This window comes from Dendrobates tinctorius, unplaced genomic scaffold (genome assembly GCF_039654945.1).
Source record: "Dendrobates tinctorius isolate UK_male_01 unplaced genomic scaffold, ASM3965494v1 ptg000107l, whole genome shotgun sequence".
NCBI lineage: Eukaryota > Metazoa > Chordata > Amphibia > Anura > Dendrobatidae > Dendrobates > Dendrobates tinctorius.
In genome coordinates this window covers 38510476-38535328 of record NW_027361775.1, presented here as the reverse complement: position 1 = coordinate 38535328, position 24853 = coordinate 38510476, and the positions used below count along the sequence as shown (strand labels likewise).

At 40.8% G+C, this 24853-nt stretch overlaps 1 protein-coding gene across 1 annotated transcript in view; it reads right to left on the bottom strand.

The window, feature by feature from the left end:
- Nucleotides 1–24853, bottom strand: part of PDCD1 (programmed cell death 1) — a 148075-nt gene that overhangs the window by 30811 nt on the left and 92411 nt on the right. The window contains exons 2-3 of the mRNA XM_073589375.1: nt 13014–13337; nt 1974–2141 (exon numbers count right to left, since the gene is read on the bottom strand). Of these exons, the coding sequence (XP_073445476.1) occupies nt 1974–2141; nt 13014–13329 (484 nt within the window). The 5' untranslated portion in view covers nt 13330–13337. The remainder of the gene's footprint in view (nt 1–1973; nt 2142–13013; nt 13338–24853) is intronic.

Here is a 24853-nt window from a genome sequence, read left to right as displayed (position 1 = left end):
ACCAGCCTCCAACACTGGGTGGGTACAAGTGGCCATATTGGTGGGGTTGGCTTGATGAAGACATTTGGGGCTGCGGAATAGAAGGATGGTTAGGGGGAGGAAGGGGTTGAGGTGTTGGCCCACGTATTAGGGGCTGTTCAGACCCTGCTTGAGCAAGCATCTGTGTCGATGGTCTCATGCGCATTAAATTTCTTGGTGAGAGCTGCCACCTCTCCAGAAATTCAAACACCTCATATGGGGTATTGGGGGGGTGCTTGCATCAAACAGGATCTGAATACACCCCCTAATACGGAGCCTGACCTCACGGGTAAGGGCACGGAGATAAAGGGTGAGGCTACGTGCATAGGCCTCCTCACCATCATCTGTAGTGACTCTGGACAAGTAAGTCAGCACCCCAGTGTCCACATTGGTCCTGCTCTCTTGAATGGCGACCTGGCGCCTTCTTCTTATTCGCCGTGTTGCTAGAGCAGCCTGTGGGGAGGGCCTGATCTGGGCAGTTGGGCTGCTGCTCAAGTTGCCCATCTCTTCCAGGATGGGTGAGGTTGCAGCTGCAGACCGTCCTGGTGGTGTGTTGTGTCGGGCAGCCATTGTGTGCTCTTGTGATGCCTCGTCTTCAGACATCCTTCTTGTAGGGGGAGAAGATGGGCCAGCCACCTCATCCCCTACAGGATCAATAACGGGCTCTGCCTCTGAGGCCGTTCCTCGATCCGTAAGGTTGGATTGAGTTCTGTTATGAAATAGAACAGAGGCAAAAATACATCAATATTTTTGTCCCTGTAAAGAATTTGTGTAATGTTTTTGTGTCATGTGGTGTGAGGTATGTACTTACGGTCTCAGAGACAGAATTGGGGCGAGGAAGTTCAGCCGGTCATAATATATATATTTCCGCTTGACATGGCCAGCATCCCCACTCCTGGACCGCTGCTGGCGTTCCCGGCGGTATTGGTCCCGGATGCTTCTCCACCGTTTCATCACATCTTCCACTGCAATGTGACAGGAAAGATTGTCAAAATCACATATTTGAGAGGTCACATTTTCAAACAGTAGTCTAGGCATGGGGCCTTATGGGGTGTGCGTTCTACCCATGGTGGAATATGTAATTGGGCCGATACCCAGGGTCTCATTAGCTCCCCTGAAACTAATTTTTGTGGCTAGGAGGATGAGGAACTTGTGGCCTAACCCCTAATTATGGCTGTGTGAAGCCACGTGTCACATCCTAATGTAACGGCCTCATGAGGCTAAAATTACATGCCCAGGAAGGGGGGGGGGCTGATTGTAGAGTCATTTTATAGCGCGCGCTAACGTTAATAATATTTTTATGGTTGCACTTACGAATTTTCTGCTGCTCCTCACGTGGTCTGTCACCGAAGTCATGGTACATCTGGCGACAGATGCGCCTCCATGACGCCTCCTTTCTTGTGCGGTTCGCATAGTTTGCGTCGCGTGGGTCCCATATTTCTGGACGCTCCTGCACCAGCACAATTAGCATCTCCACATTTATGTAAGTGGACGCCATGCTGCTGCTGTACTCCGTGGAGGCGTACTTCCGGGATGTCTGGAGCGCTTTTTGAGCTCATTTGCATGTCTACGCTTCCTGATGATGGATTGGCCCATTTCCTGTTCACCAGCCAAAAGACCTGCGTATTGCTCGCAGGTCACACGTGTGTTCAGTGTGTAATCCGTATTTTTTGCGCACCCATTGACTTGCATTGGCGTGCTACGGGCGTAGTACGCTGACAATCGCAGCATGCTGCGAGTGGCACGGAGCGGAGGATACGGAGGAGAAATATACGCCTGGTGCGAGTGACCCCATAGAGAATCATTGGTCCGTGTCTAATGCGTGCTTTTTGCGCCTCTCACGCACCCGTATTCCTCGCCAGTGTGACTCCGGCCTAAAAACAACAATCGCTTTACAAGCCAACAATACCGATGTGATATTATATTAAATAGCTCTAACATATTGTAATACTTACGTTTCTTGTACCAAATAAAGATGATAGTAGAGCCAATTGCTAGAAGCAGGAGAATCAGAGCAATCACAGTCAGAACAGCGGAAGTGGAAATTGACATTTTTAGTGGCTTTGAGTTATCTTCTGTTAAATTGTTATGACTAGTTTTATCAGTCACTGCACTTAGGGAACCTGATGGAAGAAAATATACATTTATATTACTATTTTACAGGAAACAATGCAACTCAGAATTAGGCATAAGTCGACTGTAAGAATCCATTGAAAGCGTTGTGTTAGACATTTGGGGCATATCTCTTTATCCAAAGGTCATACGGTTGGTCCGTTAGAGTCAATGACTGACCAGGTGGCCACTGGAAAAAGCTGAGCAGAGTCGACAGACAATAAACGGACACTGCACTTGTTTTTAATATTAGTGATGGTCCACAGCAGTCAGACAAATGCTGAAGGTATTTCATGATGGTTCTTACAGAGGTGCCTTTAATGTCTGTTCTGAGACAATCCCTTTAACCCCTTTACCCCCAAGGATAGTTTGCACATTAATGACCGGGCCATTTTTTAAAATTCTGACCACTGTCCCTTTATGAGGTCATAACTTTGGAACGCTTCAACGGATCTTGGCGTTTCTGAGAATGTTTTCTGGTGACATATTGTACTTCACTCTAGTGGTAAAATTTATTTGCTGTAACTTGTGTTTCTTTATGAAAAGAATGGAAATATGGCAAAAATTTGGAAAATTTTGCAATTTTCAAATTTTTAATTTTTATGTTCTTAAAACAGAGAAATATGTGACACAAAATAGTTACTTAATAACATTTCCCACATGTCTACTTTACATCAGCACAATTTTGGAAATACATTTTTTTGTTAGGAAGGTATAAGGGTTAAAAGTTGACCAGCAATTTCTCATTTTTACAACAATATTTACAAAACCATTTTTTTAGGGACCACCTCACATTCAAAGTCACTTTGAGGGGTCTATATGGCAGAAAATACCCAAAAGTGACACCATTCTAAAAACTGCACCCCTCAAGCTACTCAAAACTACATTCAAGAAGATTATTAACCCTTCAGGTGTTTCACAGGAGCAGAAGCAACGTGGAAGGAAAAAAATTAACATTTAACTTTTTAGTCACAAAAATGATCTTTTAGCAACAATTTTATATTTTCCCAAGGGTAACAGGAGAAATTGGACCCCAAAAGTTGTTCTACAATTTGTCCTGAGTACGCTGATACCCCATATGTGGGGGGGGAACCACTGTTTGGGCATATGGCAGGGCTCAGTTTATAATGCCAGGGCGTGAAAAAAAAAATATTTTTTTCCACAAAAATGAATTTCTAGTCCCCATTTTTTTATTTTCCCAAGGTTAACAGGAGAAATTGGACCCCAAAAGTTGTTGTCCAATTTGTTCGGAGTACGCTGGTACCCCATATGTTGGAAAAAACTACTGTTTGGGCACACGTCGGGGCTTGGAAGGGAAGTAGTGACGTTTTAGAATGCAGACTTTGGTGGAAAGGTCTGTGGGCGTCATGTTCCGTTTGCAGAGCCCCTCATGTGCCTAAACAGTAGTAAACCCTCACAAGTGACCCTATTTTGGAAACTAGACCCACTAAGGAGCTTATCTAGATGTGTGGTGAGAATTTTGAACCCCCCAAGTGTTTCACTAAGTTTATAATGCCCGGGCGTGAAAATAAAAAATCCTATTCTTTGCCCACAAAAATGATCTTTTAGTCCCCAATTTTTTATTTTCCCAAGGGTAACAGGAGAAATTTGACCCCAAACGTTGTTGTCCAATTTGTCCTGCGTACGCTGGTACCCCACATGTGGGGAAAAACTGTTTAGGCACATGGCGGGGATCGAAAGGGAAGTAGTGACGTTTTGGAATGCAGACTTTGGTGGAATGGTCTGCGGGCATAATGTTCCATTTGCAGAGCCCCTGATGTGCCTAAACAGCAAAAAAAAAAAAAACACAAGTGACATCACTTTGGATACTAGACCCCCAAGGAACTTATCTAGATGTGTCCCCTTTGGAACTAATCTGATTCCTGTAAAATATATTAGTAGTGCATGGAGGTGTGGTACAATTTGAAGCAATCCTTCATACACAGGCCAGGTTTTTCAGGGCAGGTGTCACACTGGTAAATGGTGTCCTTGTGTATTCCCCTTTTGTAACACACTCGGCGCATTTTTTGCAGCGTACCTTTTCTACCAGTTGGCGGGACCACCCCCGGAAAATGCTGACCTGGTACGATAGGAGCACCTTCAGTTCCGGAAGTATAGGGGCCCGCTCCTTCTGGAGTGCTAAACATCAGGGCCTTAACCGCTACCTACTGGAACTGAAGGTACGACGTATCGGTGTGGTGTGCACATCGTGACAGCAGGAATGCGTTGAGCATTGCCATTTGTACGATGTGCACGGCCAGCTTTTTGAAACATGCCCTGGCCTTCCTGGGAGCATTGTATGGTTGGAGGAGTTGATCGGAGAGATCAACGCCCCCCTATGTTTTTGTTGTACCCCACTACACAGGTCGGTTTGCTGATCTGTGTGGAGGTACCATGTACAGTGCAGAGGGTGCTGCCATCACCGTGTATGGTGGTCAAGAGAAGGACATCCCTCCTGTCCTTGTATTTGACCACCAGTAGGTGGTCGCTACATTGGGCTCTGCTCTCATCTTTTCTGAGCATCTGCCCAAGTAGCGTCTTCGGGAGGCCTCTCAGATTTTTGCGGACAGCATTGCAGGCTGTGGTACCTCACACATAGAGGGATTTGTATAGTGGGATGCTGGTATAAAAGTTATCAGTGTAGACGTGATAACCTTTATCCAGCAGTGGGTGCACCAAATCCCACACAATTTTCCCACTCACTCCCAGGACAGGAGGACACTCAGGGGGTTCAATCCTGGTGTCCTTTCCTTCGTATACTCTAAACCTGTGAGTGTACCCTGAGGTACTCTCACAAAGTTTGTAGAGTTTGATTCTGTACCTGGCCCTCTTACTGGGCAGGTATTGACGGAATCCGAGCCTTCCCTTGAAATGGACCAAGGACTCATCCTCGCAGATGTCCCTTTGGGGCACGTACACTTCAGAAAACTTTTTGTTGAAGTTTTCGATGGCCGGACAAACTTTGAACAGATGGTCAAAGTTGGGGTCATCTCGTGCGGGACACATTGCATTATCGGTATAATGCAGAAATTTGTGGATGGCCTCAAAACGCGTCCGGACCATGACCATTCGGAACACTGTAGTGTTTTATAAAATATCAACACTCCAATATTGCCGAATTTCTGGCTTCTTCAGTATCCCCATGTGGAGGACTAGGCCCCAAAACTGCATCATTTCAACTGCGTCCACAGGAGACTAGTTAGAATATGATGAACCGGGGTTTTGCGCCAAATTAGTTTGCTCCACCATGAGGTTAACAAAATCCTCAGAGAAAAAGACTTTGAAAAAGTCTATTTCTGTGAGGCCGGTGGTGTCAAACTTGATTCCTGATTCTGCCACAAAATCAGGAATCAGTGGCTCGTAATTTTCAGGGGGCGAGGTCCATACAGGATCTGCTGAATCAGCTTCGGGCATGGTGGGTACTGTCTCATCTTCTGTCCTGGAGCGTCTGCATGGCAGTACCGCAGGACCTAAGGAGGAAGATGAGGAGGGGGAAGAGGAAGAGGATGAGGATGAAGAATCCGAAAAAGAAAGAAAAGTGGGATCCTCTCCCTTGCTATCAGTGTCGGAGGCAAGGAAAGAATATGCCTCCTCCATTGAATAGCACTGTTGGGACAAACATGATGAGCAGACATTTTTTGTGAATATGGTGCTTGGGTGTACTTTATTTATAACTATGTGTATGTGTGGGGGGGGCTAGTGATTGGTGCACAGTATTCTGTAAAGAAAAAGCTAAAAGAAAAAAGGAGAAAAATACCTGTGAAAAGAAAAGTCTAAAACAGCAGGCCCTAGTTCTGATAAGTGAACAGCGTCACTTATCAAAGTTCAGTGGTGGCTGCAGGATGCGAATACTGAGTTGGCGCAAACGGGACTGCTAAATGTGCGCACGGAGGCGGCACAAAGGGGGATGGAGGGGGTAAAAAGAGGGGGAAGGGGGGTGAAGAGAGATCGGACAGGGATCAGGGATTAGCACTTACGCTTGTAGTCAGGTGGCGCAAAGGGGGGGTGAAAAAAAAGGAAATCAGCAGGCACAAGCTCTGATAAGTGAACTATGTCACTTATCACAGTTTGGCGGCTGTGGGATGTCAATACGGAGTTGGCACAAAGGGGGCTGCTAAATGTGCGCACAGAGACGGTGCAAAGGGGGATGGAGGGGGTAAAAAGAGGGGGAAGGGGGATGAAGAGAAATCGAACAGGGATTAGCACTTACGCTTGTAGTCAGGTGGCGCAAAGGGGGGGTAAACTATGAACTATGTCACTTATCAAAGTTTGGCAGCTGTGGGATACAAATACAGAGTTGGAGCAAAGGGGGCTGAGGAAAAAAAAGCAAGCACGAGTGTTGATCGGTGAACTGCATCACCAATCAATGCTCAGCGGCTGCTAAATGTGCGCAAAGAGGTGGCGCAAAGGGGGGTGGAGGGGGGTAAAAAGAGGGGGTAGGGGGAAGGGGAGGATGGGGGGATTCAGGGGGGATGAAGATAGATTGGGGGGTGAAGGCAGATTGGGCAGGGATCGGGGATCAGGCAACACTTACAGTTGTAGGGTTTTTCTTTCTTCAGCAGGGATTGTGATGCTACAAGCTGCTGTGGCACCACAATACCCAGCACACCAGGAGATCCCGACGTATGACCGCTCTCTAGGGAATCCTCAGCTAGTGTGAGGACCCCTGCAGAGCTGTCATAAAGGTCACAGGCAGGTCAGTGACAGGTAGTGTGACCTGTCATTGGTGGAATCGAATGATAACATCGATCCACCAATCCCTGCTCTGCCTGGTGACCATGGCAACCACCTAGGATTGGAGCTCACAGCTCTGATTCCTAGTCAGGTCATGGCCATGTTACCAGCAGGGCACAGAGCGGTCACAGCGTGACCGCAGCTGTGCCCTGTGATTGGCGCGATTGACGATGACATTGATCGTGCCAATCAGCTCCTACAGGCCCTACTGGGCATGTACCAAGTTCCGGCCTATGATCGGTCTTAATACAGCACCAATCCGGACCAGTACTTGCTGGGCACAGCGGCGCTATACCGCCGCTGTGCCCTGTGATTGGTGCGATCGCGCCTATCCGGGGGGTATTGCCGGTGCCTGACATTGCCAGGCACTGGGCCTAGGATCGAGTACATCGGTACTCGATCCTAGCCTAGGACCTCATTGTTTCAGCCGCTCCGATTGGCTGAAACAATGATAAGCACTGTGATTGGCTGTTTCCATTTGAACAGCCAATCACAGCACTCGGGAGGAAGGGAGGGCAGCGACAGACCCCAGGATGTCGAGGCCATCTACCATAAGGTAAGATTGCGTCGGAATTTTAATGCGATCACCGCGACTTATGCCGCGATGTCGCATTAAATGCCATGACGTACTATCCCGTCCATGGACATTAAGTCCCAGGTCCAATGGCAGAAAGGAGTTATAACTGTCACAAAATTTGATGCTCCTAATGTAAAGCACAGTAAGAACCCTCACAAAATTGTTAAAACTGCTTCTATGGCACATGTAGATTTTGGCATAATAAGTGTTTAATTGTAGACTCTCTAAATGTTTGTTAACTGCCACAGGTTCAAACTAGGAGTTAAACTATCAGGGTTGCGTTGTTTAAGGGGTATTCCAATGTCCAAGATCCTATCCCAATATGTAGTAGGTGTAATAATAATAATATTAGCAAATATCTCCAATTAGACATGTAGTACAGTTCTTCTTATGTGCTAAGTTGTGCAGGGCATTGCAGTAGCTTAGGTATCTTAGTTGTAATGGAGGCAGCCATGGACTCCTAAGCTACTGCAATGCCCTGCCTATGGGGTAAGTGACTTAGCAATACCGAGCATGAGTTGACCACTTATCCAATTCCATTGTCCTCATATATTCCATTGTCCTCATTTTTCCCTCTGTACCCTAACTAGTTAATATAACTATAGTATATGTGAGTTGACTATTTTTCCAATTACCTTGTCCTCATGTTTTCAATATTGCGGTATGACTTTCTGCAGTTAATACGGTCATAGTATTTGTGAGTTGACTATTTTTGCAATTATATCGTCCATACATTTTCAACAGTGCAGTATGACTATCTGTGGCCAATACAGTTTTAGTCTTGTCAGTTGACTATTTTTCCATTTACAATTTTTCTTCACGTTTTTCAAAATTGCGTTATTTCTATTTCTATTTGGATCATTAAGTGATACACACATTGATTCTTTTGTGTGCATGTTGCATTGCTATATACAATGTGTGATTAGACTACTTATCCATTTTCATTGCCCTCACTCTTTGAGTCATATATATATATATATATATATATATATATATATATATATATATATATATATATATATTATAATATAATATTTTGGTGTACAATTGCATTGTAGTTATTATAGCATTTTCCCCTTCTTGTGAACTTTTTGGGGGCAAAAATCTTAATTTTCATCTTCACGCCTCTACGTTATTAAATTCTGTAAAGCATGTGTGAGTCAAAGGTGTTCACCACATCTATAGATAAATTCCTTAAGGGGTCACTTGTGGGAGGTTTCCATTGTTTAGGCACATTAGTGACTGAAAATGCGACATGGCGTCTGCTATCTATTAAAGCCAATTTTGTGCTTCAATAGCGCTCCTTCCCTACTGAGCTCTTCCGTGTGCCTAAACAGTAGTTTTCCACATGATATGGGGCATTGGCATACTCAGGAGAAAATGCACAACAAACAGGGTAGTCCATTTTATCCTGTTACCCTTGCTACTAAAGCTACATTTTTTGCGAGAAAATAATATTTTCCATTTTTTCCTTTCTCAATGTTTTAATTCCTGTGAAGCACTTAAAGGATAAATAAACTTCTTGAATGTGGTTTTTAGTACTTTGTGGGGTGCAGTTTTTAAAATGATGACACTTTTGATCATTTTCTGTCACATATACTCCTCAAAGTCACTTCATATGTGATGTGGTGCCTAAAAAAATTGGTTTTGTAAATTTTGTTGGAAAAATGAGAAATTGCTAAACTTAACCCTTCTAATGTCGTAAAAAAAATTAAATTATGCTTAAAAAATGATGCTGATGTAAAGTAAAGTAGACATGTGGTAAATTTTATTTATTTATTTTGTGTGGTGTATTTAGGCTACTTTCACACTTGCTTTGTTTTGCACCGCGTTTTTCCCGCAAAAAAACACATGGAAAAAACGCATACAAATGCTGCGTTTTTTTCAAGCATTTTTATGAGCATGCATGAAAAAAATGCAGCGTTTTTATGCCTTTGTATGCGTTTTTAGTGCGTTTTTACCGCGTTTGTGTTTTTTTCCAACATTAGTTGGCCCATCACACTAACCCAAACCATGACTTTACTAACCCTAAACCAAACCATACCCTAACCCTAACCCTTAACCAAACCATACTAACCCTAACCCTTAACCAAACCCTAACCCAAACCCTAACCCTAAACCCCAACTAACCCTAACCCTTAACCAAACCATACTAACCCTAACCCAAACCCTAACCCTAACCCTAAACCCCCTTAACTAACCCTAACTCTAACCCAAACCTCTAATTTCCATTGTCTAACCAATGGTCAACAAAAAAACGCATGCGCAAAAAAACGCATACATGAGCATGCCAATGCGCACATATGCGCACCCATAGACTTATAATGGGTGTCTTGCTGTAAAAAAAAAAGCGCATTGCGCGCGCATGCGTTTTTTTGAGGCAAGTCGGACGCCCAAAAAATGCAACAGGATGCATTTTGTGCACCCGAGCGCACACCACAAAAAAACACATGTGCGTAAAAACGCATGCAAACGCATGTGTATGCGCACATAAGCGCATCCCATGCAAAATATAGGGGAAAAAAGTGCATGCGTTTTTTAGCGCTAAAATACAGCGCAAAAAAACGCAGCCTAAGGCTGGTTTCACACTTGCGTTTTTTTGCGCTGTATTTTAGCGCTAAAAAACGTATGCGCTTTTTTTCCTATATTTTGCATGGGATGCGCTTATGTGCGCATACACATGCGTTTTTACGCACATGCGTTTTTTTTGTGGTGTGCGCTCGGGTGCACAAAATGCATCCTGTTGCATTTTTTGGGCGTCCGACTTGCCTCAAAAAAACGCATGCGCGCAATGCGTTTTTTTACAGCAAGACACCCATTATAAGTCTATTGGTGCGCATATGTGCGCATTGGCATGCTCATGTATGCGTTTTTCTGCGCATGCGTTTTTTTGTTTACCATTGGTTAGACAATGGAAATTAGGGGTTTGGGTTAGAGTTAGGGTTAGTTAAGGGGGTTTAGGGTTAGTGTTAGGGTTTGGGTTAGGGTTAGTATGGTTTGGTTAAGGGTTAGGGTTTAGGGTTAGTTAGGGTTTAGGGGTAGGGTTAAGGTTAGTAGGGTTTGGTTAAGGGTTAGGGTTGGTATGGTTTGGTTAAAGGTTAGGGTTAGGGTCAGGGTTAGGGTATGGTTTGGTTAAGGGTTAGGGTATGGTTTGGTTAAGGGTTAGGGTTAGGGTATGATTTGGTTAAGGGTTAGGGTTAGTAAAGTCATGGTTTGGGTTAGTGTGAGGGGCCAACTATTGTTGGAAAAAAACACAAACGCGGTAAAAACGCACTAAAAACGCATACAAACGCATAAAAACTCTGCTTTTTTTCATGCATACTCATAAAAATGCTTGAAAAAAATGCAGCATTTGTATGCGTTTGTATGCATTTTTTCCATGCGTTTTTTTTGCGGGAAAAACGCGCTGCAAAACAAAGCAATTGTAAAATTAGATATTTTCATCAAATATTGGCAAATCAAATCAACCTAAATTTACCACTAGTATGAAATACAACATGTCACGAAAAAACAATCTCAGAATCACTGTGATATGTTTAAGCGTTCCGGCGTTATTACCTAATAGATTGACACTGGTCAGAATTTAATAATTGGCCTGGTCAGGAAAGGTGAAAACAGGCTTCAGGGAAAAAGGGTTAAACTGTCACGATCCATGTTTGGATCTGTGTTAGATCAGGGCTCATATATAACCTTTTTTTTCTTTAAAGCCTGGCTTAATGTTAGTTTTTGCCCCCGGTGGCCGCCGATGTTATTACAACCTTAGTTGCTCTGCTGATGGGGTTTTGCCCCCGGTGGACGCTGGGGTTACTACATGTTTAAATTAGCCAGCAGGTGTCACCACCCCCTCCTTCCTATAAAAGGTTGTCAGGTGCTCTGGATCACTGTTGGTGATACTGGTCATTCCCTAACCAACCTTGGAGGAGCTATTTGGAGCAGTGTTTGCAGCTCATCTGTGACCGTTGGTGTTTCAGCTGAAAGCTGTGTCCGGGTGCCGTATTCTGTTAGCTCAGGAGCATTGGCAACAGAGAAAGCTAAGTTGTTTGTTTTTCCCTGCTCGTTATTTTCTCTGGTGTTATATTAGTACAGCGGTGGGACCAGTGTCCGCAATAGCCAGTTCCCTAGTGAGGGATAGGTGCAGGGCTAGTGAGGGACTAGATATCCTGGTCGGCAACAGGTTGAAAGAACCTGTATAGTGAACGTGAGGAGTGTTCAGGGGCTCAGCCTCAGGAGAGTGCAGGAGATGTCCAAGTCCCCGTTCCCTATTGTAGGGCCCACCGTTGTAACTGTGACCCCGGTGTTCCCTTGTTTGTCTTGTTGTTCTAGTTACCGACCGGCTGGTCGTATCGCACAGGGCAAGTCACTACGTGACATAAACAAGCACCAATCAGCAGAAATTGGACTGTGTAATGGGCCTTAAGACTCATCAAATTGCGTTAAAAGCGTCTAAAAAGAACCAGAAACTGGTGGATGTGGAGAACTGAGCTAAATTGAATAATACTGAGATCCCTAAAGAATAGAATATTATGCTTGTGTACATCCACTATCTTAGAAGTACATGTAGGAAGAAAAAGTGACACTCACTAACTCAAAACATAATTTGCTTATTATACATCCATTAAAAAAATAAACAAATTACATTTTACAGCTGGTGAGTGCAGCTTTATCTTCATACTTGTAAGAATGATAAGGTGTCTGTCCTTATACATAGAGAAGTGTCTGCACATGCAACATTCTTTTCAGATAATATCACTAGAAAATTCTGAAAGACAACTAGGTTCCACTGAATATACACTTCAAAACAATCTACAACTTGTACTGAGCATGCAATACATTCTCTTGAAAAATATCTATAGTACAATGTTTAAAGGGAATCGGTCAGTAAGGTCAACCATATATTAGGGCATGCAGTTAATTGAAATGTAAATACATCAACACCTTTAAATCTTCTATCTGTCACTACATTTCCAAGTAATCAGTGTTTTAACTAATATGCAAATGAGACCTAAAGTGTTTTGTGCATAACTGAGCACTTAACAAACCTCTGTCTACCTAGGTTATTTCCCCACCCGGCACTAGTCTCTTAAGCTTGATTGATAGCTTACTGTCTGATTCCACCTCATTTCAGGGAAATTGTAATAATTTCTTTTATTAAAAACATTGCAGTACTAATAAACGTTTAACTATAGCATGCCAAAAGGTCTTTGATTGTAGGCGTGGTAATGATGGAGTCATAGAAATTCTTTCCCTGTTGAATTACTGAAAGCCAGTGTCACCATTTTGTCTTTGGCATGATCAAATAATATGTTTGAGCCCGCATTCGCTCATCACTAGTTATTACATCTATCATCCCACTCCCAACAGAGACGACACAGGCATCATATGCTTCTGTTGATCATAAAATATAATAAGTGATGGCTTCTATAAAGTTTACGCAGACAGAAATAGGGAGCAAGACAGACATCCCTATTAGCATTTTTATGAACTAGATGCTGCAGTCCATTGAAATAAATTACAGCTTGAAAACTACGAAAAATATCTTAGACAAGTACACTTTTGTGATTGCCATACTTACTATTCACAAATAGCTCTGACTCATTGCTGTGAAAGATCGTCCCGTTCTCAGATATGTAACTACAATGATATCTTCCACTGTCACTAAATGTAACATTGAATATGTGCAGTTTGGCTTCTCGCATCTTCCAGTTAGTAGTTAAATTCAGTCTTCTATGTGTTACATTGTTTAGATCTGCAATCTTTACCGATGTATTTTCCATTTTGTACCAGTTAAAGTCCTTTGGATCACTATTCAGTGCTGAAATGTTGCAATTGAATGCTGCATTTTCTCCGGGTTTTAAATGGAGACTTGAGGGAGAATGGGCAAAGAGCATGTTTACTCCTGAAGAAAATAAAGACATAAGATTACTTAAAACATTTCTCAAGAAATAAAATGGTTTTTAAAAAAAACTAAATTATTATTATTACTAATAACTATTGTGAGGCAGTGACCGGAGTCATATGCGAGGGTCGCTATGGGTCCACCAGAATGCGCACAGAAGCGTATTGAGGCCGCGGGAGAGCATTGCAGTCACAGGCATAGCTGTGATTGCAAGCAAAATAAAAGTACGTGTTAGTCTTGGGCAAGCTATTTGTACAAAGCAGATTTAAGAAAACCTGCCATGGGCTTTTATTTTTTAAGTGAACTATAGGATGGTAGTGGGGCGGTCCGCTTTCTTCCTGGCCAGGTCTTCCAAATGGCTTACGGCCATAGGTTCCTTGACAAAAACCCTGCAGCAGAGGGTTGTGTGTGTCAGTTTTTGATTTGCAAGCGTGCAGAGCAGAAGGCTCTGCAGAGCTCAACCTGTGTGAGGTAACATGGAGCCCAGCGAAGCCAAAAGACCTTGCACCCCTCAGCATAGCACAGTATTGCAGTCATCTTTGGCAACCCGTCTCGAATGTGGACTGTCTTGTTTCCTGGCTGCGATCCGGAGGATATCGAGTGCTGTTTATTTCTGCGAGCTTGGACATTAAATACATTTTGCTTTGAACTTTCCTGGGTCACTGCCTGTCTGTCACACTGCACCAACCCTGCTGCACTACACTATATAACTATATAAAACAAGAAGTCCATTGTCTATTTTAAAAGAAGTACACTATAGAGTAACATCACATAATTAGGTAAATGGCATAGTTTAAAATGTTGAAAGAAGACACAAGTCCATCAAGTTCAACCTGTAGTCTAAGGCCATATTCACAACTTCAGTAATTGGTCAATATTTTACATCAGTATTTGGAAGCCAAAATCAGGAGTGGGTGATAAATACAGAAGTGGTGACGTGTTTCTATTATACTTTTCCTCTGATTGCTCCATTCTTGGTTTTGGCTTACAAATACTGATGTAAAATACTCACCACATACTGAATGTGTGAACAGGGCCTAACATGCAGATCAGGAGGATGGCAAAAGCCCTATGAGGCAGATGCTAATTGCCCCATATTATTAAAAATTCCTTCCCTACTGCACATACAGCAATCAGAATAGTTCCCTGGATCAATGTCCCATCACAGAATCTAGTACCCATAACCTTTAATATTATATTTTACAAGACAGGCATCCTTGAACCTTCTTAGTGAATCAACCATTAGAACACCCAGTGGCATTGAGATCCATAGTTTCACTGCTCTTACAGTAAAGAATCATCATCTGTGTTGGTCATTAAACATACTATCCTCTAGACGTAGAGGATATGCCCTTGTCATAGTTTCAGGTGTAGGCGTAAAAAGATCATTAGAAAGATCTTTGTACTGTCCATTTGTATATTTGACCATAGCAATAAGATCACACCTAAGCCTTCGTTTTTCCAAACTGAATAACTCAAAACTTGATAACCTATTTTAAAATTGCAGTCCACCCATTCTCTAAAGAACCTTGGTCGCTCTTCTCTGCACCGGCTCTAGTTCAGCTTTGTCCTTCTTATAAACTGGAGGCCAAAATTGTACATGGTAATCTAATTGTGGCTGCACTAATGACTTGTATAGAGGCAAAACTATGTTATTGTCATAAGCATCTATGCCTTTTTTAATGCATCCCATTGGCTACCTGCCAATGGTCACTAGCATTGCGTTTTCCGTCTCCAATACATAAAGTTATTTTTCAGTGACAGTACTACCCACTGCATTACTAATTAGTAGATATTTGTATATGTTATTTCCTCGGCCAAAGTGAGTGACCTAACATTTATCTATATTAAACTTTAATTGCCCTTTCTCTGCCCAAGCATACATAAATCTTGCTGCAATATTAAATTATCAGAGTTTAGTACTATCTGCAAATATTGAAATTGTGATCTCTGTGCCCTCTGCATCATCAATAATACATTTATTTGAAAGAAGAAAGTCCAATAGTGACTCCAGAGGTACCTGTCAGGGAGCACTGTCAGTTAAAGACTAACAGGGCAGCTCTAAACAGGGCTTGCATGGACAGGCATTCCACTAGCCACCCTGTCTAGGTGATCCCAAGGGTTGACCTGGCCTTCATTCTTTAACCCTTGTACAGCAATTTTTAACTATACAAGGGCCCCTGGGTTGGATCCATGGAGTGATTGCTCGCCAATGAAACAATCTGACAAAGGGTAATCAGAAAACTGCCCCAATACCAGGATATTAGAAACAGGAACAGAATTGTTAGGCAGAAGGATAATCTAAACATGGACCAAGGTGACAAAAAGAAAAGGAATCAAACAGGCTAAATGAGAGCTGAATAATTGGAGTGAACCAGAACAAGTATCTAATATATAAAGCTCAAGTGTGTGGTATGTATGTATGTGTGTATGTGTGTATGTGTGTATGTCCGGGATTGGCATCCGCACCATCGCAGCTACAGCCATAAAATTTGGCACAGTCACACGTCTGGACCCCGAGAGTGTCCTAGACTATGTTGTGAGGCAAAATTTTAACCCCGCATGTTCCAATTCACCAATTTTGCCCCTATCTACATAATGGGGAAAAAGTGTGTGTGTATCAAGCCCCGCCCCTCATTTTGATGTCATAATGGTTGCCATGGCAACATTACATGTACATTACTTGCCCTCCTCCCAGTAGATAACACGTCCCTTATTACGTACCATCCTCTCTAGTTATATATGGTGCAGTCCCTTATTATATAGCTTCCTCTGCTGTTATGTATAGTGCTGTCTCTTACATAGTGTATTCTTGTTAATTTTGTTATTTACAGCACCCTCTTTTATTACATAGTCCCCTTCATTTTTAGATATAAAATGACTGCTGATGGAGCAGCCGGTGACCAAACTACCAGTCCATCAGCTCCTCCATTAGAAAGGAAGCTTTCCCATGCTCCATCAGCCATCATTGCATTATACAGCTAACAAGATAGGACAGTATGTAATAAAAAACGGGGCTCTATATAATTCAATATGTAAGGGACGGTACTGTACAATAAGAGAGGGCACTGTGTAAGCGACAGCAATATACATAATAAAGGAGACTATGTAAAATATATACATGTATGTGTGTGTGGCTATATAATATCAATATATATATATATGTATATACACATGTAGCTTTGACGTCATAAAAGGAGGGGGGCCCAGACACATTTCTTGCATAGGGGCCCCAAGCTGTCAGTGTCCGCCCCTGTTTCTTACTGTTTATGTAGTTTGAAAATAATTTTTGGATTATTTTTAATTTCTTTGGCAATGAATCATATGTCTCAATGCTTGCTGACCTGATTTGTTTTTTTTACTAAATTTATATTTCGCTTTATAATTATTTAATGCCTTGTTACAACCATATTGTTGTAGATCTCCAAACTCTCTCTGTTTGTCACCCCTTACAACTCTATTGAAACATATTGGTTTTCTCCTATTTCTAATTTGTTTATTCCCATATGGTATATATATATTTTGTTCACAGGTCCTATTCAGGATGCTTTCCACTTTGCTTTTTGCACTTTCATTTTTAAGGACATTGTCCCAGGTTATGGCAATAAGATCACGTCTTAGCTGGAAGTGTAGCGGTTTTGTAGTCTCTCGACTAAACAGCTTATTAAAAGATAAGTGAAAACTTATTTTGTGATTGTTATTACCCAAGTGACCCAAAACCTGAAGATTTCATGCTGTCAGACTTACTGGTTAAAGATAATTATAGAAATCCCTCCCCATCTCTTCTGACTGGATCTATCACCAGCTGTGAAAGGTAATTGTCTTTCATTGTTGTCAAAAACCTGTTTCCTTTGCTGAACCTGCAGGTTTCTGCTCCCCAATTTACATCAGAAATTAAGAAATTAAAGAAATTAAATGGGTTATTAGGCACAAAAGTTAATCCCAAACTGAGCATCTGATGTTGTTCAGGAGATAGAGTATGGTGGGAGAGATTAATCACCTCTAGGACGTTCGGTTTACGTTTAGAGCCATCATTTTTTGGTGATGAAGTCGACTTTCGTTTGCTTCTCCATTCACCTTTAGTTTGTTTAGTATGGAAATTAGATTTGCCTTTAGAAACAAATCTTCCTTTAACGCTCTCACGTTCAGAATCGTCACCAGAGGTAATGGAGGAGATCGAGCCCGAGCTAGCTGCTTTATATGAGGGAGTAGAAAAGGGAGCATTTTTCTTTGATTTCCATCTATATACCTTGTTGTTTTGGAGGTCCAATGCATCCCTATGGAATTTTTTAGTTTTGATGTCACGGATTTCTTGTTCCCATTTAGTAAAGTTAGTCTCAAGATCAGTATTAAACTGATCCAAAGTCTCACCTGTTAGTTCATTTTTCAGGCGAGATTGTATATCATCTATTTCTTTTTCAAGTTTAGCCAGTGACTGAGTATTGTGCTTAACCAATAACTCCATAAAGCCAAGTGAGCACTTGTTAGCAAATGCTTCCCAGGCTGATTTAATCCATTCATCTTCAATCTCAAACGAGGGAAACACCTGAACCCGAAGTCCCCTGGGTATAAGGCCTTTAATCATATATTTTCCTAAAAAGGCCTTATTCCACCATAATCTCATCCTTCTGTGCAACAAATTTTTCAATTTTTGTAGCTGTTCCTGGTTATCCCTTAAATTGGTATTTAAAAACACAGTGGAATCATCCTTGAAAACCTCATTGATCTGAGAGAGCCAAGACGTATCGCGAGCTCTAAAATCCATACATCTGGTATCGTTAGCTGTGAAAAACACAGAAAGTGACAAAATTAACTGATACGCAAAAATAAACACAGCTGTACATGTAACAAGAAGTCTCATAGCTGTATATAATATAATGATCTGGAACTATCAGAAGAAACTCCGCAATATATATTGAAAACAAGAAAATGGAGTGCTGACTTCAATATCATAAAAGACACAAATTTTATTGAAAAAATCACATATATAACATACGATACATATAACAAGGGAAGATTCCACAAAGATACTCCTTGGGAAATTGATGACATGGGAAGGTGAAGCAAAAAATTGAGGCTGTATCAGTAGTCGCTACACCACCCAAATAAAGTACAAAGTTAAAACAATAACCATGAAAAAGTATACAGGGTGAGGATAAAGTGCATAGTGCAAAAATAATAGTCACAGACATTTAAGCACGCTTACCCATGTTAGTGAACGCAAGTGCACTTTATCCTCACCCTGTATACTTTTTCATGGTTATTGTTTTAACTTTGTACTTTATTTGGGTGGTGTAGCGACTACTGATACAGCCTCAATTTTTTGCTTCACCTTCCCATGTCATCAATTTCCCGAGGAGTATCTTTGTGGAATCTTCCCTTGTTATATGTATCATATGTTATATATGTGATTTTTTCAATAAAATTTGTGTCTTTTATGATATTGAAGTCAGCACTCCATTTTCTTGTTTTCAATATATATTGCGGAGTTTCTTCTGATAGTTCCAGATCATTATATTATATACAGCTATGAGACTTCTTGTTACATGTACAGCTGTGTTTATTTTTGCGTATCAGTTAATTTTATTCTGATCTATGTGACTGATTGCTATGTCTGTTTTCCTAATTACTGAATTCCCCATTGCCAGCACCTGTATGGGCTTCCTCACGCTCCTATTCCCCTCCTTACTGGAGAAAACATTCCCTTGGATTTCAGTGGACTTGTCTTGCAGTAGTCATCTGCCAATCTACCAAACTTGTTGGGGTGTGCCACATCAGGGCCAGCCTCCCTGACACTTTTTTTTATACTCTTGTAACAGTATCCCAGCTAGCTCCCTCATTGTCCTGAGCTTCCATTCTACAATCCTTACCACAATACCCCAGCAAGCACCTGCTCAATGAGCAGCAATCTCCTTTCCATATTATCAATGGATCTCCATGATGCAAACCGCACATACTTGGTCTTCCAAACGCTCAACGTAGACGCATCAAGTACAGCAGAAAAAAATACAATCGCATTAATTACCAGAAACTATCTGACACATCATACATATGACTAAACACTCGAAAGCTTGCTCACTCTCTTTTTCCAGATGTCTTTAAAGATACTTTCTTGTCCTTAGCTCTATTTTAGCATCCAAGGTTTGCACAAAAAGTGTGCAATGGCTGCAACTAAATAAAACCTGACGAGCACTTCCTAACGGAATGAAGCAAATGTGAACAGGTGCAAGATGTATTGACTACATTAATTACATACAAAAATAGGAGCAAACATATGTAGAAGCATTCTAAATGTATGAAATTTAAACTGCAATACTTAATATACTTCCACCAGCTACAATCGCTTGAGGCACAAAGTGTGCAGCTGTACGTTTTGGTATATGTCCAATGCCTGCAGCTAATCATTGGCCTCTGCAGTATATGGCACAAGACCAATGAGGATAGTGATTGGCTGCAGCAGTTATGTGGGGTATATAGGCCGTGACATCTGCAGCCAAAGGAAAGGAGGCTTAGCAGGGAGATTGAGAAGATGAGCAGCTACAGTTGTGGCCAAAAGTAATGACACCCCTGCAATTCTGTCAGATAATACTGTTTCTTCCTGAAAATGATTGCAAACACAAATTCTTTGGTATTATTATCTTCATTTAATTTGTCTTAAATGAAAAAACACAAAAGAGAATGAAGCAAAAAGCAAAACATTGATCATTTCACACAAAACTCCAAAAATGGGCCAGAAAAAAAGTATTGGCACCCTTAGCCTAATACTTGGATGCACAACCTTTAGACAAAATAACTGCGACCAACCACTTCCGGTAACCATCAATGAGTTTCTTACAATGCTCTGCTGGAATTTTAGACCATTCTTCTTTGGCAAACTGCTCCAGGTCCCTGATATTTGAAGGGTGCCTTCTCCAAACTGCAATTTTTAGATCTATCCACAGGTGTTCTATGGGATTCAGGTCTGGACTCATTGCTGGCCACCTTAGAAGTCTCCAGTGCTTTCTCTCAAACCATCTTCTAGTGCTTTTTGAAGTGTGTTTTGGGTCATTGTCCTGCTGGAAGACCCATGACCTCTGAGGGAGACCCAGCTTTCTCACACTGGGCCCTACATTATGCTGCAAAATTTGTTGGTAGTCTTCAGACTTCATAATGCCATGCACACAGTCAAGCAGTCCAGTGCCAGAGGCAGCAGAGCAACCCCAAAATATCAGGGAACCTCCGCCATGTTTGACTGTAGGGACCGTGTTCTTTTCTTTGAATGCCTCTTTTTTTCTCCTGTAAACTCCATGTTGATGCCTTTGCCCAAAAAGCTCTACTTTTGTCTCATCTGACCAGAGAACATTCTTCCAAAACGTTTTAGGCTTTTTCAGGTACGTTTTTGCAAACTCCAGCCGGGCTTTTTTATGTCTCGGGGTAAGAAGTGGGGTCTTCCTCGGTCTCCTACCATACAGTCCCTTTTCATTCAGACGCCGACGGATAGTACGGGTTGACACTGTTGTACGCTCGGACTGCAGGGCAGCTTGAACTTGTTTGGATGTTAGTCGAGGTTCTTTATCCAACATCCGCACAATCTTGCGTTGAAATCTCTTGTCAATTTTTCTTTTCCGTCCACATCTAGGGAGGTTAGCCACAGTGCCATGGGCTTTAAACTTCTTGATGACACTGCGCACAGTAGACACAGGAACATTCAGGTCTTTGGAGATGGACTTGTAGCCTTGAGATTGCTCATGCTTCCTCACAATTTGGTTTCTCAAGTCCTCAGACAGTTTTTTGGTCTTCTTTCTTTTCTACATGCTCAATGTGGTACACACAAGGACACAGGACAGAGGTTGAGTCAACTTTATTCCATGTCAACTGGCTGCAAGTGTGATTTAGTTATTGCCAACACCTGTTAGGTGCCACAGGTAAGTTACAGGTGCTGTTAATTACACAAATTAGAGAAGCATCACATGATTTTTCGAACAGTGCCAATACTTTTGTCCAGCCTCTTTTTTATGTGTGGTGTGGAATTATATCCAATTTGGCTATAGGACAATTCTTTTTGTGTTTTTTCATTTAAGACAAATTAAATGAAGATAATAATAACAAAGAATTTTTGTTTGCAATCATTTTCAGGAAGAAACGGAGTATTATCTGACAGAATTGCAGGGGTGTCAATACTTTTGGCCACAACTGTAGAACATCAGGGATTACAATGTGGAATATATGTTATCGTATTTACATATTCTAGATCGCCTCCTATCGGCTGATTTTTCATTATCTTGGACAACTCATTTAACATTTGTAAAGTTGATCCAAAGACAAAAATCCCTTTGAGGCAGAAATCAGCATTTCTCATCACAGGGAAATGTTCTTTTTCCTACTCAAAATATGATGACAATTATGAAAAATCCTGTTTCATCAACTTATCAGTAGTAATTTAGTAACTATAACTTGCATTGTTGGTACATTACGCAAAATAGGTATGCCGGACCCCTTTAAACTTTTTTTTTTTTTATCATTCACAATTGCAACATCCTGTGGTAGAAGGTTCAATATTCTCTCTGCTCTGACAGGAAAGAAACCTTTCTTCAAGATCCAGAGTCCTACTTCTGTACATTCTCTAAAAACTGGGCTCGCAATGGGTAAACTACATAGCCAATTAAGCAGTTAAATGTATAAATAACTTTTTACCTTTTATCTTTATATATTTTAGATTTACACAGATTTACATTGCCTTGATCATCCTGTTTTTTTTTCTTATCATTTCAAAGGCAATATAAAAAAATGGAAAGTTTGTGGTCTCTATCCACACGGCCAGCTGATGAAGAAACGTCAAGTGCCATAAATAATGTGAAATAACATTTTTTAGAAATTTTTCTACGAGTTTCAAAGTGTAACCTACTTCTTCAGGAAACAAAAAACATAGCCCAGTGGCTCCACCCTGACGCTGCCATTTCCCCTGGAAGAAACATGGCGAAATGACGTTGACGGGGTGCAGCTACAGGGCACAAGGGCTCTCTTACTCTGATCCTGGGCTGCAAGTAAATGGTTTATCTATATTTCGAATGCCCATATTGAATGTATATGTTGTCAAATGTAGTCATGGACCCTGAACAGACTTATTTTGAGACTATTACATAAGATTAAACATATAGCTATGTTGGCACTTGCACTTTAGCCTGATCCGAGGAAGCAACTGCGAAACGTGTGTAGGGGCACGTTCCTGCACACCAGACAAGGACATGGGTAAGATTAACCCCTGATTACTCTGTCTCTATGCCGCATGTTTTTGTCCCATATACCTGGATCCATTTACTAGCCATGGTTACATGTGTATGGGGATCTACTACAGGGAAGAGTATTATATGGTGACTGGGGTTTATTCTCTGATGGCATATACTAAGGGATATGATCCTTATTAAGGAACTAATACTTTTTGTTTCTTAGCCCATTTATGTCCATGTCTGGATGCAGGACTGCTTTTTCATCCGGTTTTTCCCGGCTCGTGTGTTAACTATCTGTTTCGTGTTACATGCTGTACTAGTCATCTATGTGAATTTTATATTTTTATGCTATTACATTAAAGACTTCTTTAATATTTTTGGATATTCTGGTATTATGGTGTTTATTGCTCCGCTTGCTTGGTGTTATTACATATCAGGAGCTCCATAGGGGATTTGTCTCCAAAAAGTCACTGAGGGTGACTTAAGAAGGATCACTATTATATACTCTTGTACTTGGGATCTTGTTATTCTTTTTAATGGTGAATTAATTTCTTATGTATTTATTTTCAATAAAAATGGTACATTTTAATCTCCTAAGCATACATCTCTTTATAACCTGAAGTTATTTCCCTTGGGCAGTGTTTGCATATTTTGATATGAAAGTGGTATGCAAAATGTGATTATTGTGACAAGTGTGGTAATTTATCAAAAATAACACTAGTAACATTATAGACTGTCTGGCTCTGTCAATGGCTTCAACACAAGCTATACACCATATTAAATATCATTATACATCTCTTCATAGCAGCCTTTTCTCATAGCTTTCTCCAAGCAGAATAACATATTTCATTACCCAGTTTTCCATCAAAGTCATAAAATACTAAACTACCTTGACCTCTTTTTTTTTCTAAATTCTTTTCATTATTTAAATAATAACAGTCCTGTCCAAGCAAGAATAAAAGAAAAACTGGAGGGCTACTCTGTTTATACAATGGGCTAGCTGTGGTTTTATTTACTGTTTAGTAGTCCTAAAGCTATGTTCACACTTCTGTTTCCACATTCCAATTGTCTGTTTCATTTTAGGTGCAGAAACAGAACTTGTGTCCAAAATGGATCCATTGCATAACCGATGCAAATGGAAGCAGAGGAGCCCCATTGATTATTATGTGTCAGTTTTTTGAAAAAAAATTCTGCATTGTGTACCTTTTTCTTCCATCCTAAAAACTAACAGAAAATGGAACAAAGATGGTCCCCATATTTATTACTGAGGCCTCTTTGTTTCTGTTTGCATCAGTTATGCAACAATTATGTTTGGGTTACGAGTTTGTTCTTAAGATAAAACGGGCAATCAGAATTCCAGAATGTAGGTGTGAATTGACCTAAATTGGTTAAGCATTAAAACCGGATCTCATAAGAGTATAAAATGGAAAAGCCCCAATATCAGCTAATCACATTACCAATATTAATGAGAAACCAAAAAGCAGTATAAGCAATCAAATCTACACTCTAAGTATGGCCTAACACTTAATATTAACAGAATTGTTATTACTATATGTAATATATCAATTCTACTTTTCATATGAATTGTGACTGTGCCCCCATTCCTGTTATCATATGTTCAATATCAAAAAAACACTGTAAGGCCAAAATCACACTCCAATTTTTTTGGGGGGTAACTAAAAAATGGACCATTTTTCAATAGTGATCTGGATCCAATTTTCATCCATTTTTGGTTCCAGAACCTGATTTTGTCATCCGTTTTTCTCATATAGGAGAAAATAACTCATGAAAATTTCCCAAGTTTCTTTAGCATTAGTCAGTGAAAGATGGACAGCACACATTACAGGTGCCATCTGTGTGCTGGCTTTTTTCCATCGACCCATTCATTTCAATTAGAATCAAATTCAGACAATTCTCTGTTTTTCACAAGTGGACATGTGAATATGGTCATAGACTAAAATGGGTACACATTCTACCATGAAAAAAATGAATGGTGACATTTCTCATTCATTCTTATCATAAAGAAATAGTACATTAAGCTATACAGTCCAGTATACAGTATGTATGAGAAAAAGACATCCATCAACAACTTCTTTAATAAGACTGCACTTTTTAAAAGAATACATGGTTCGTTGTCCGAAGCTACTAATTTTTATTAATAAAATATTTAAAATTTCTGATATTTATGTGCAAAGTTTTTCTCTAATTATAGAGAAATTATTTCTGTACTTACACATTAATTGTAACATGTATTTTGGAACTTGTTAGGAAGTTTTTCATTGGTGTTTTATATATACAGTATGTAAGATT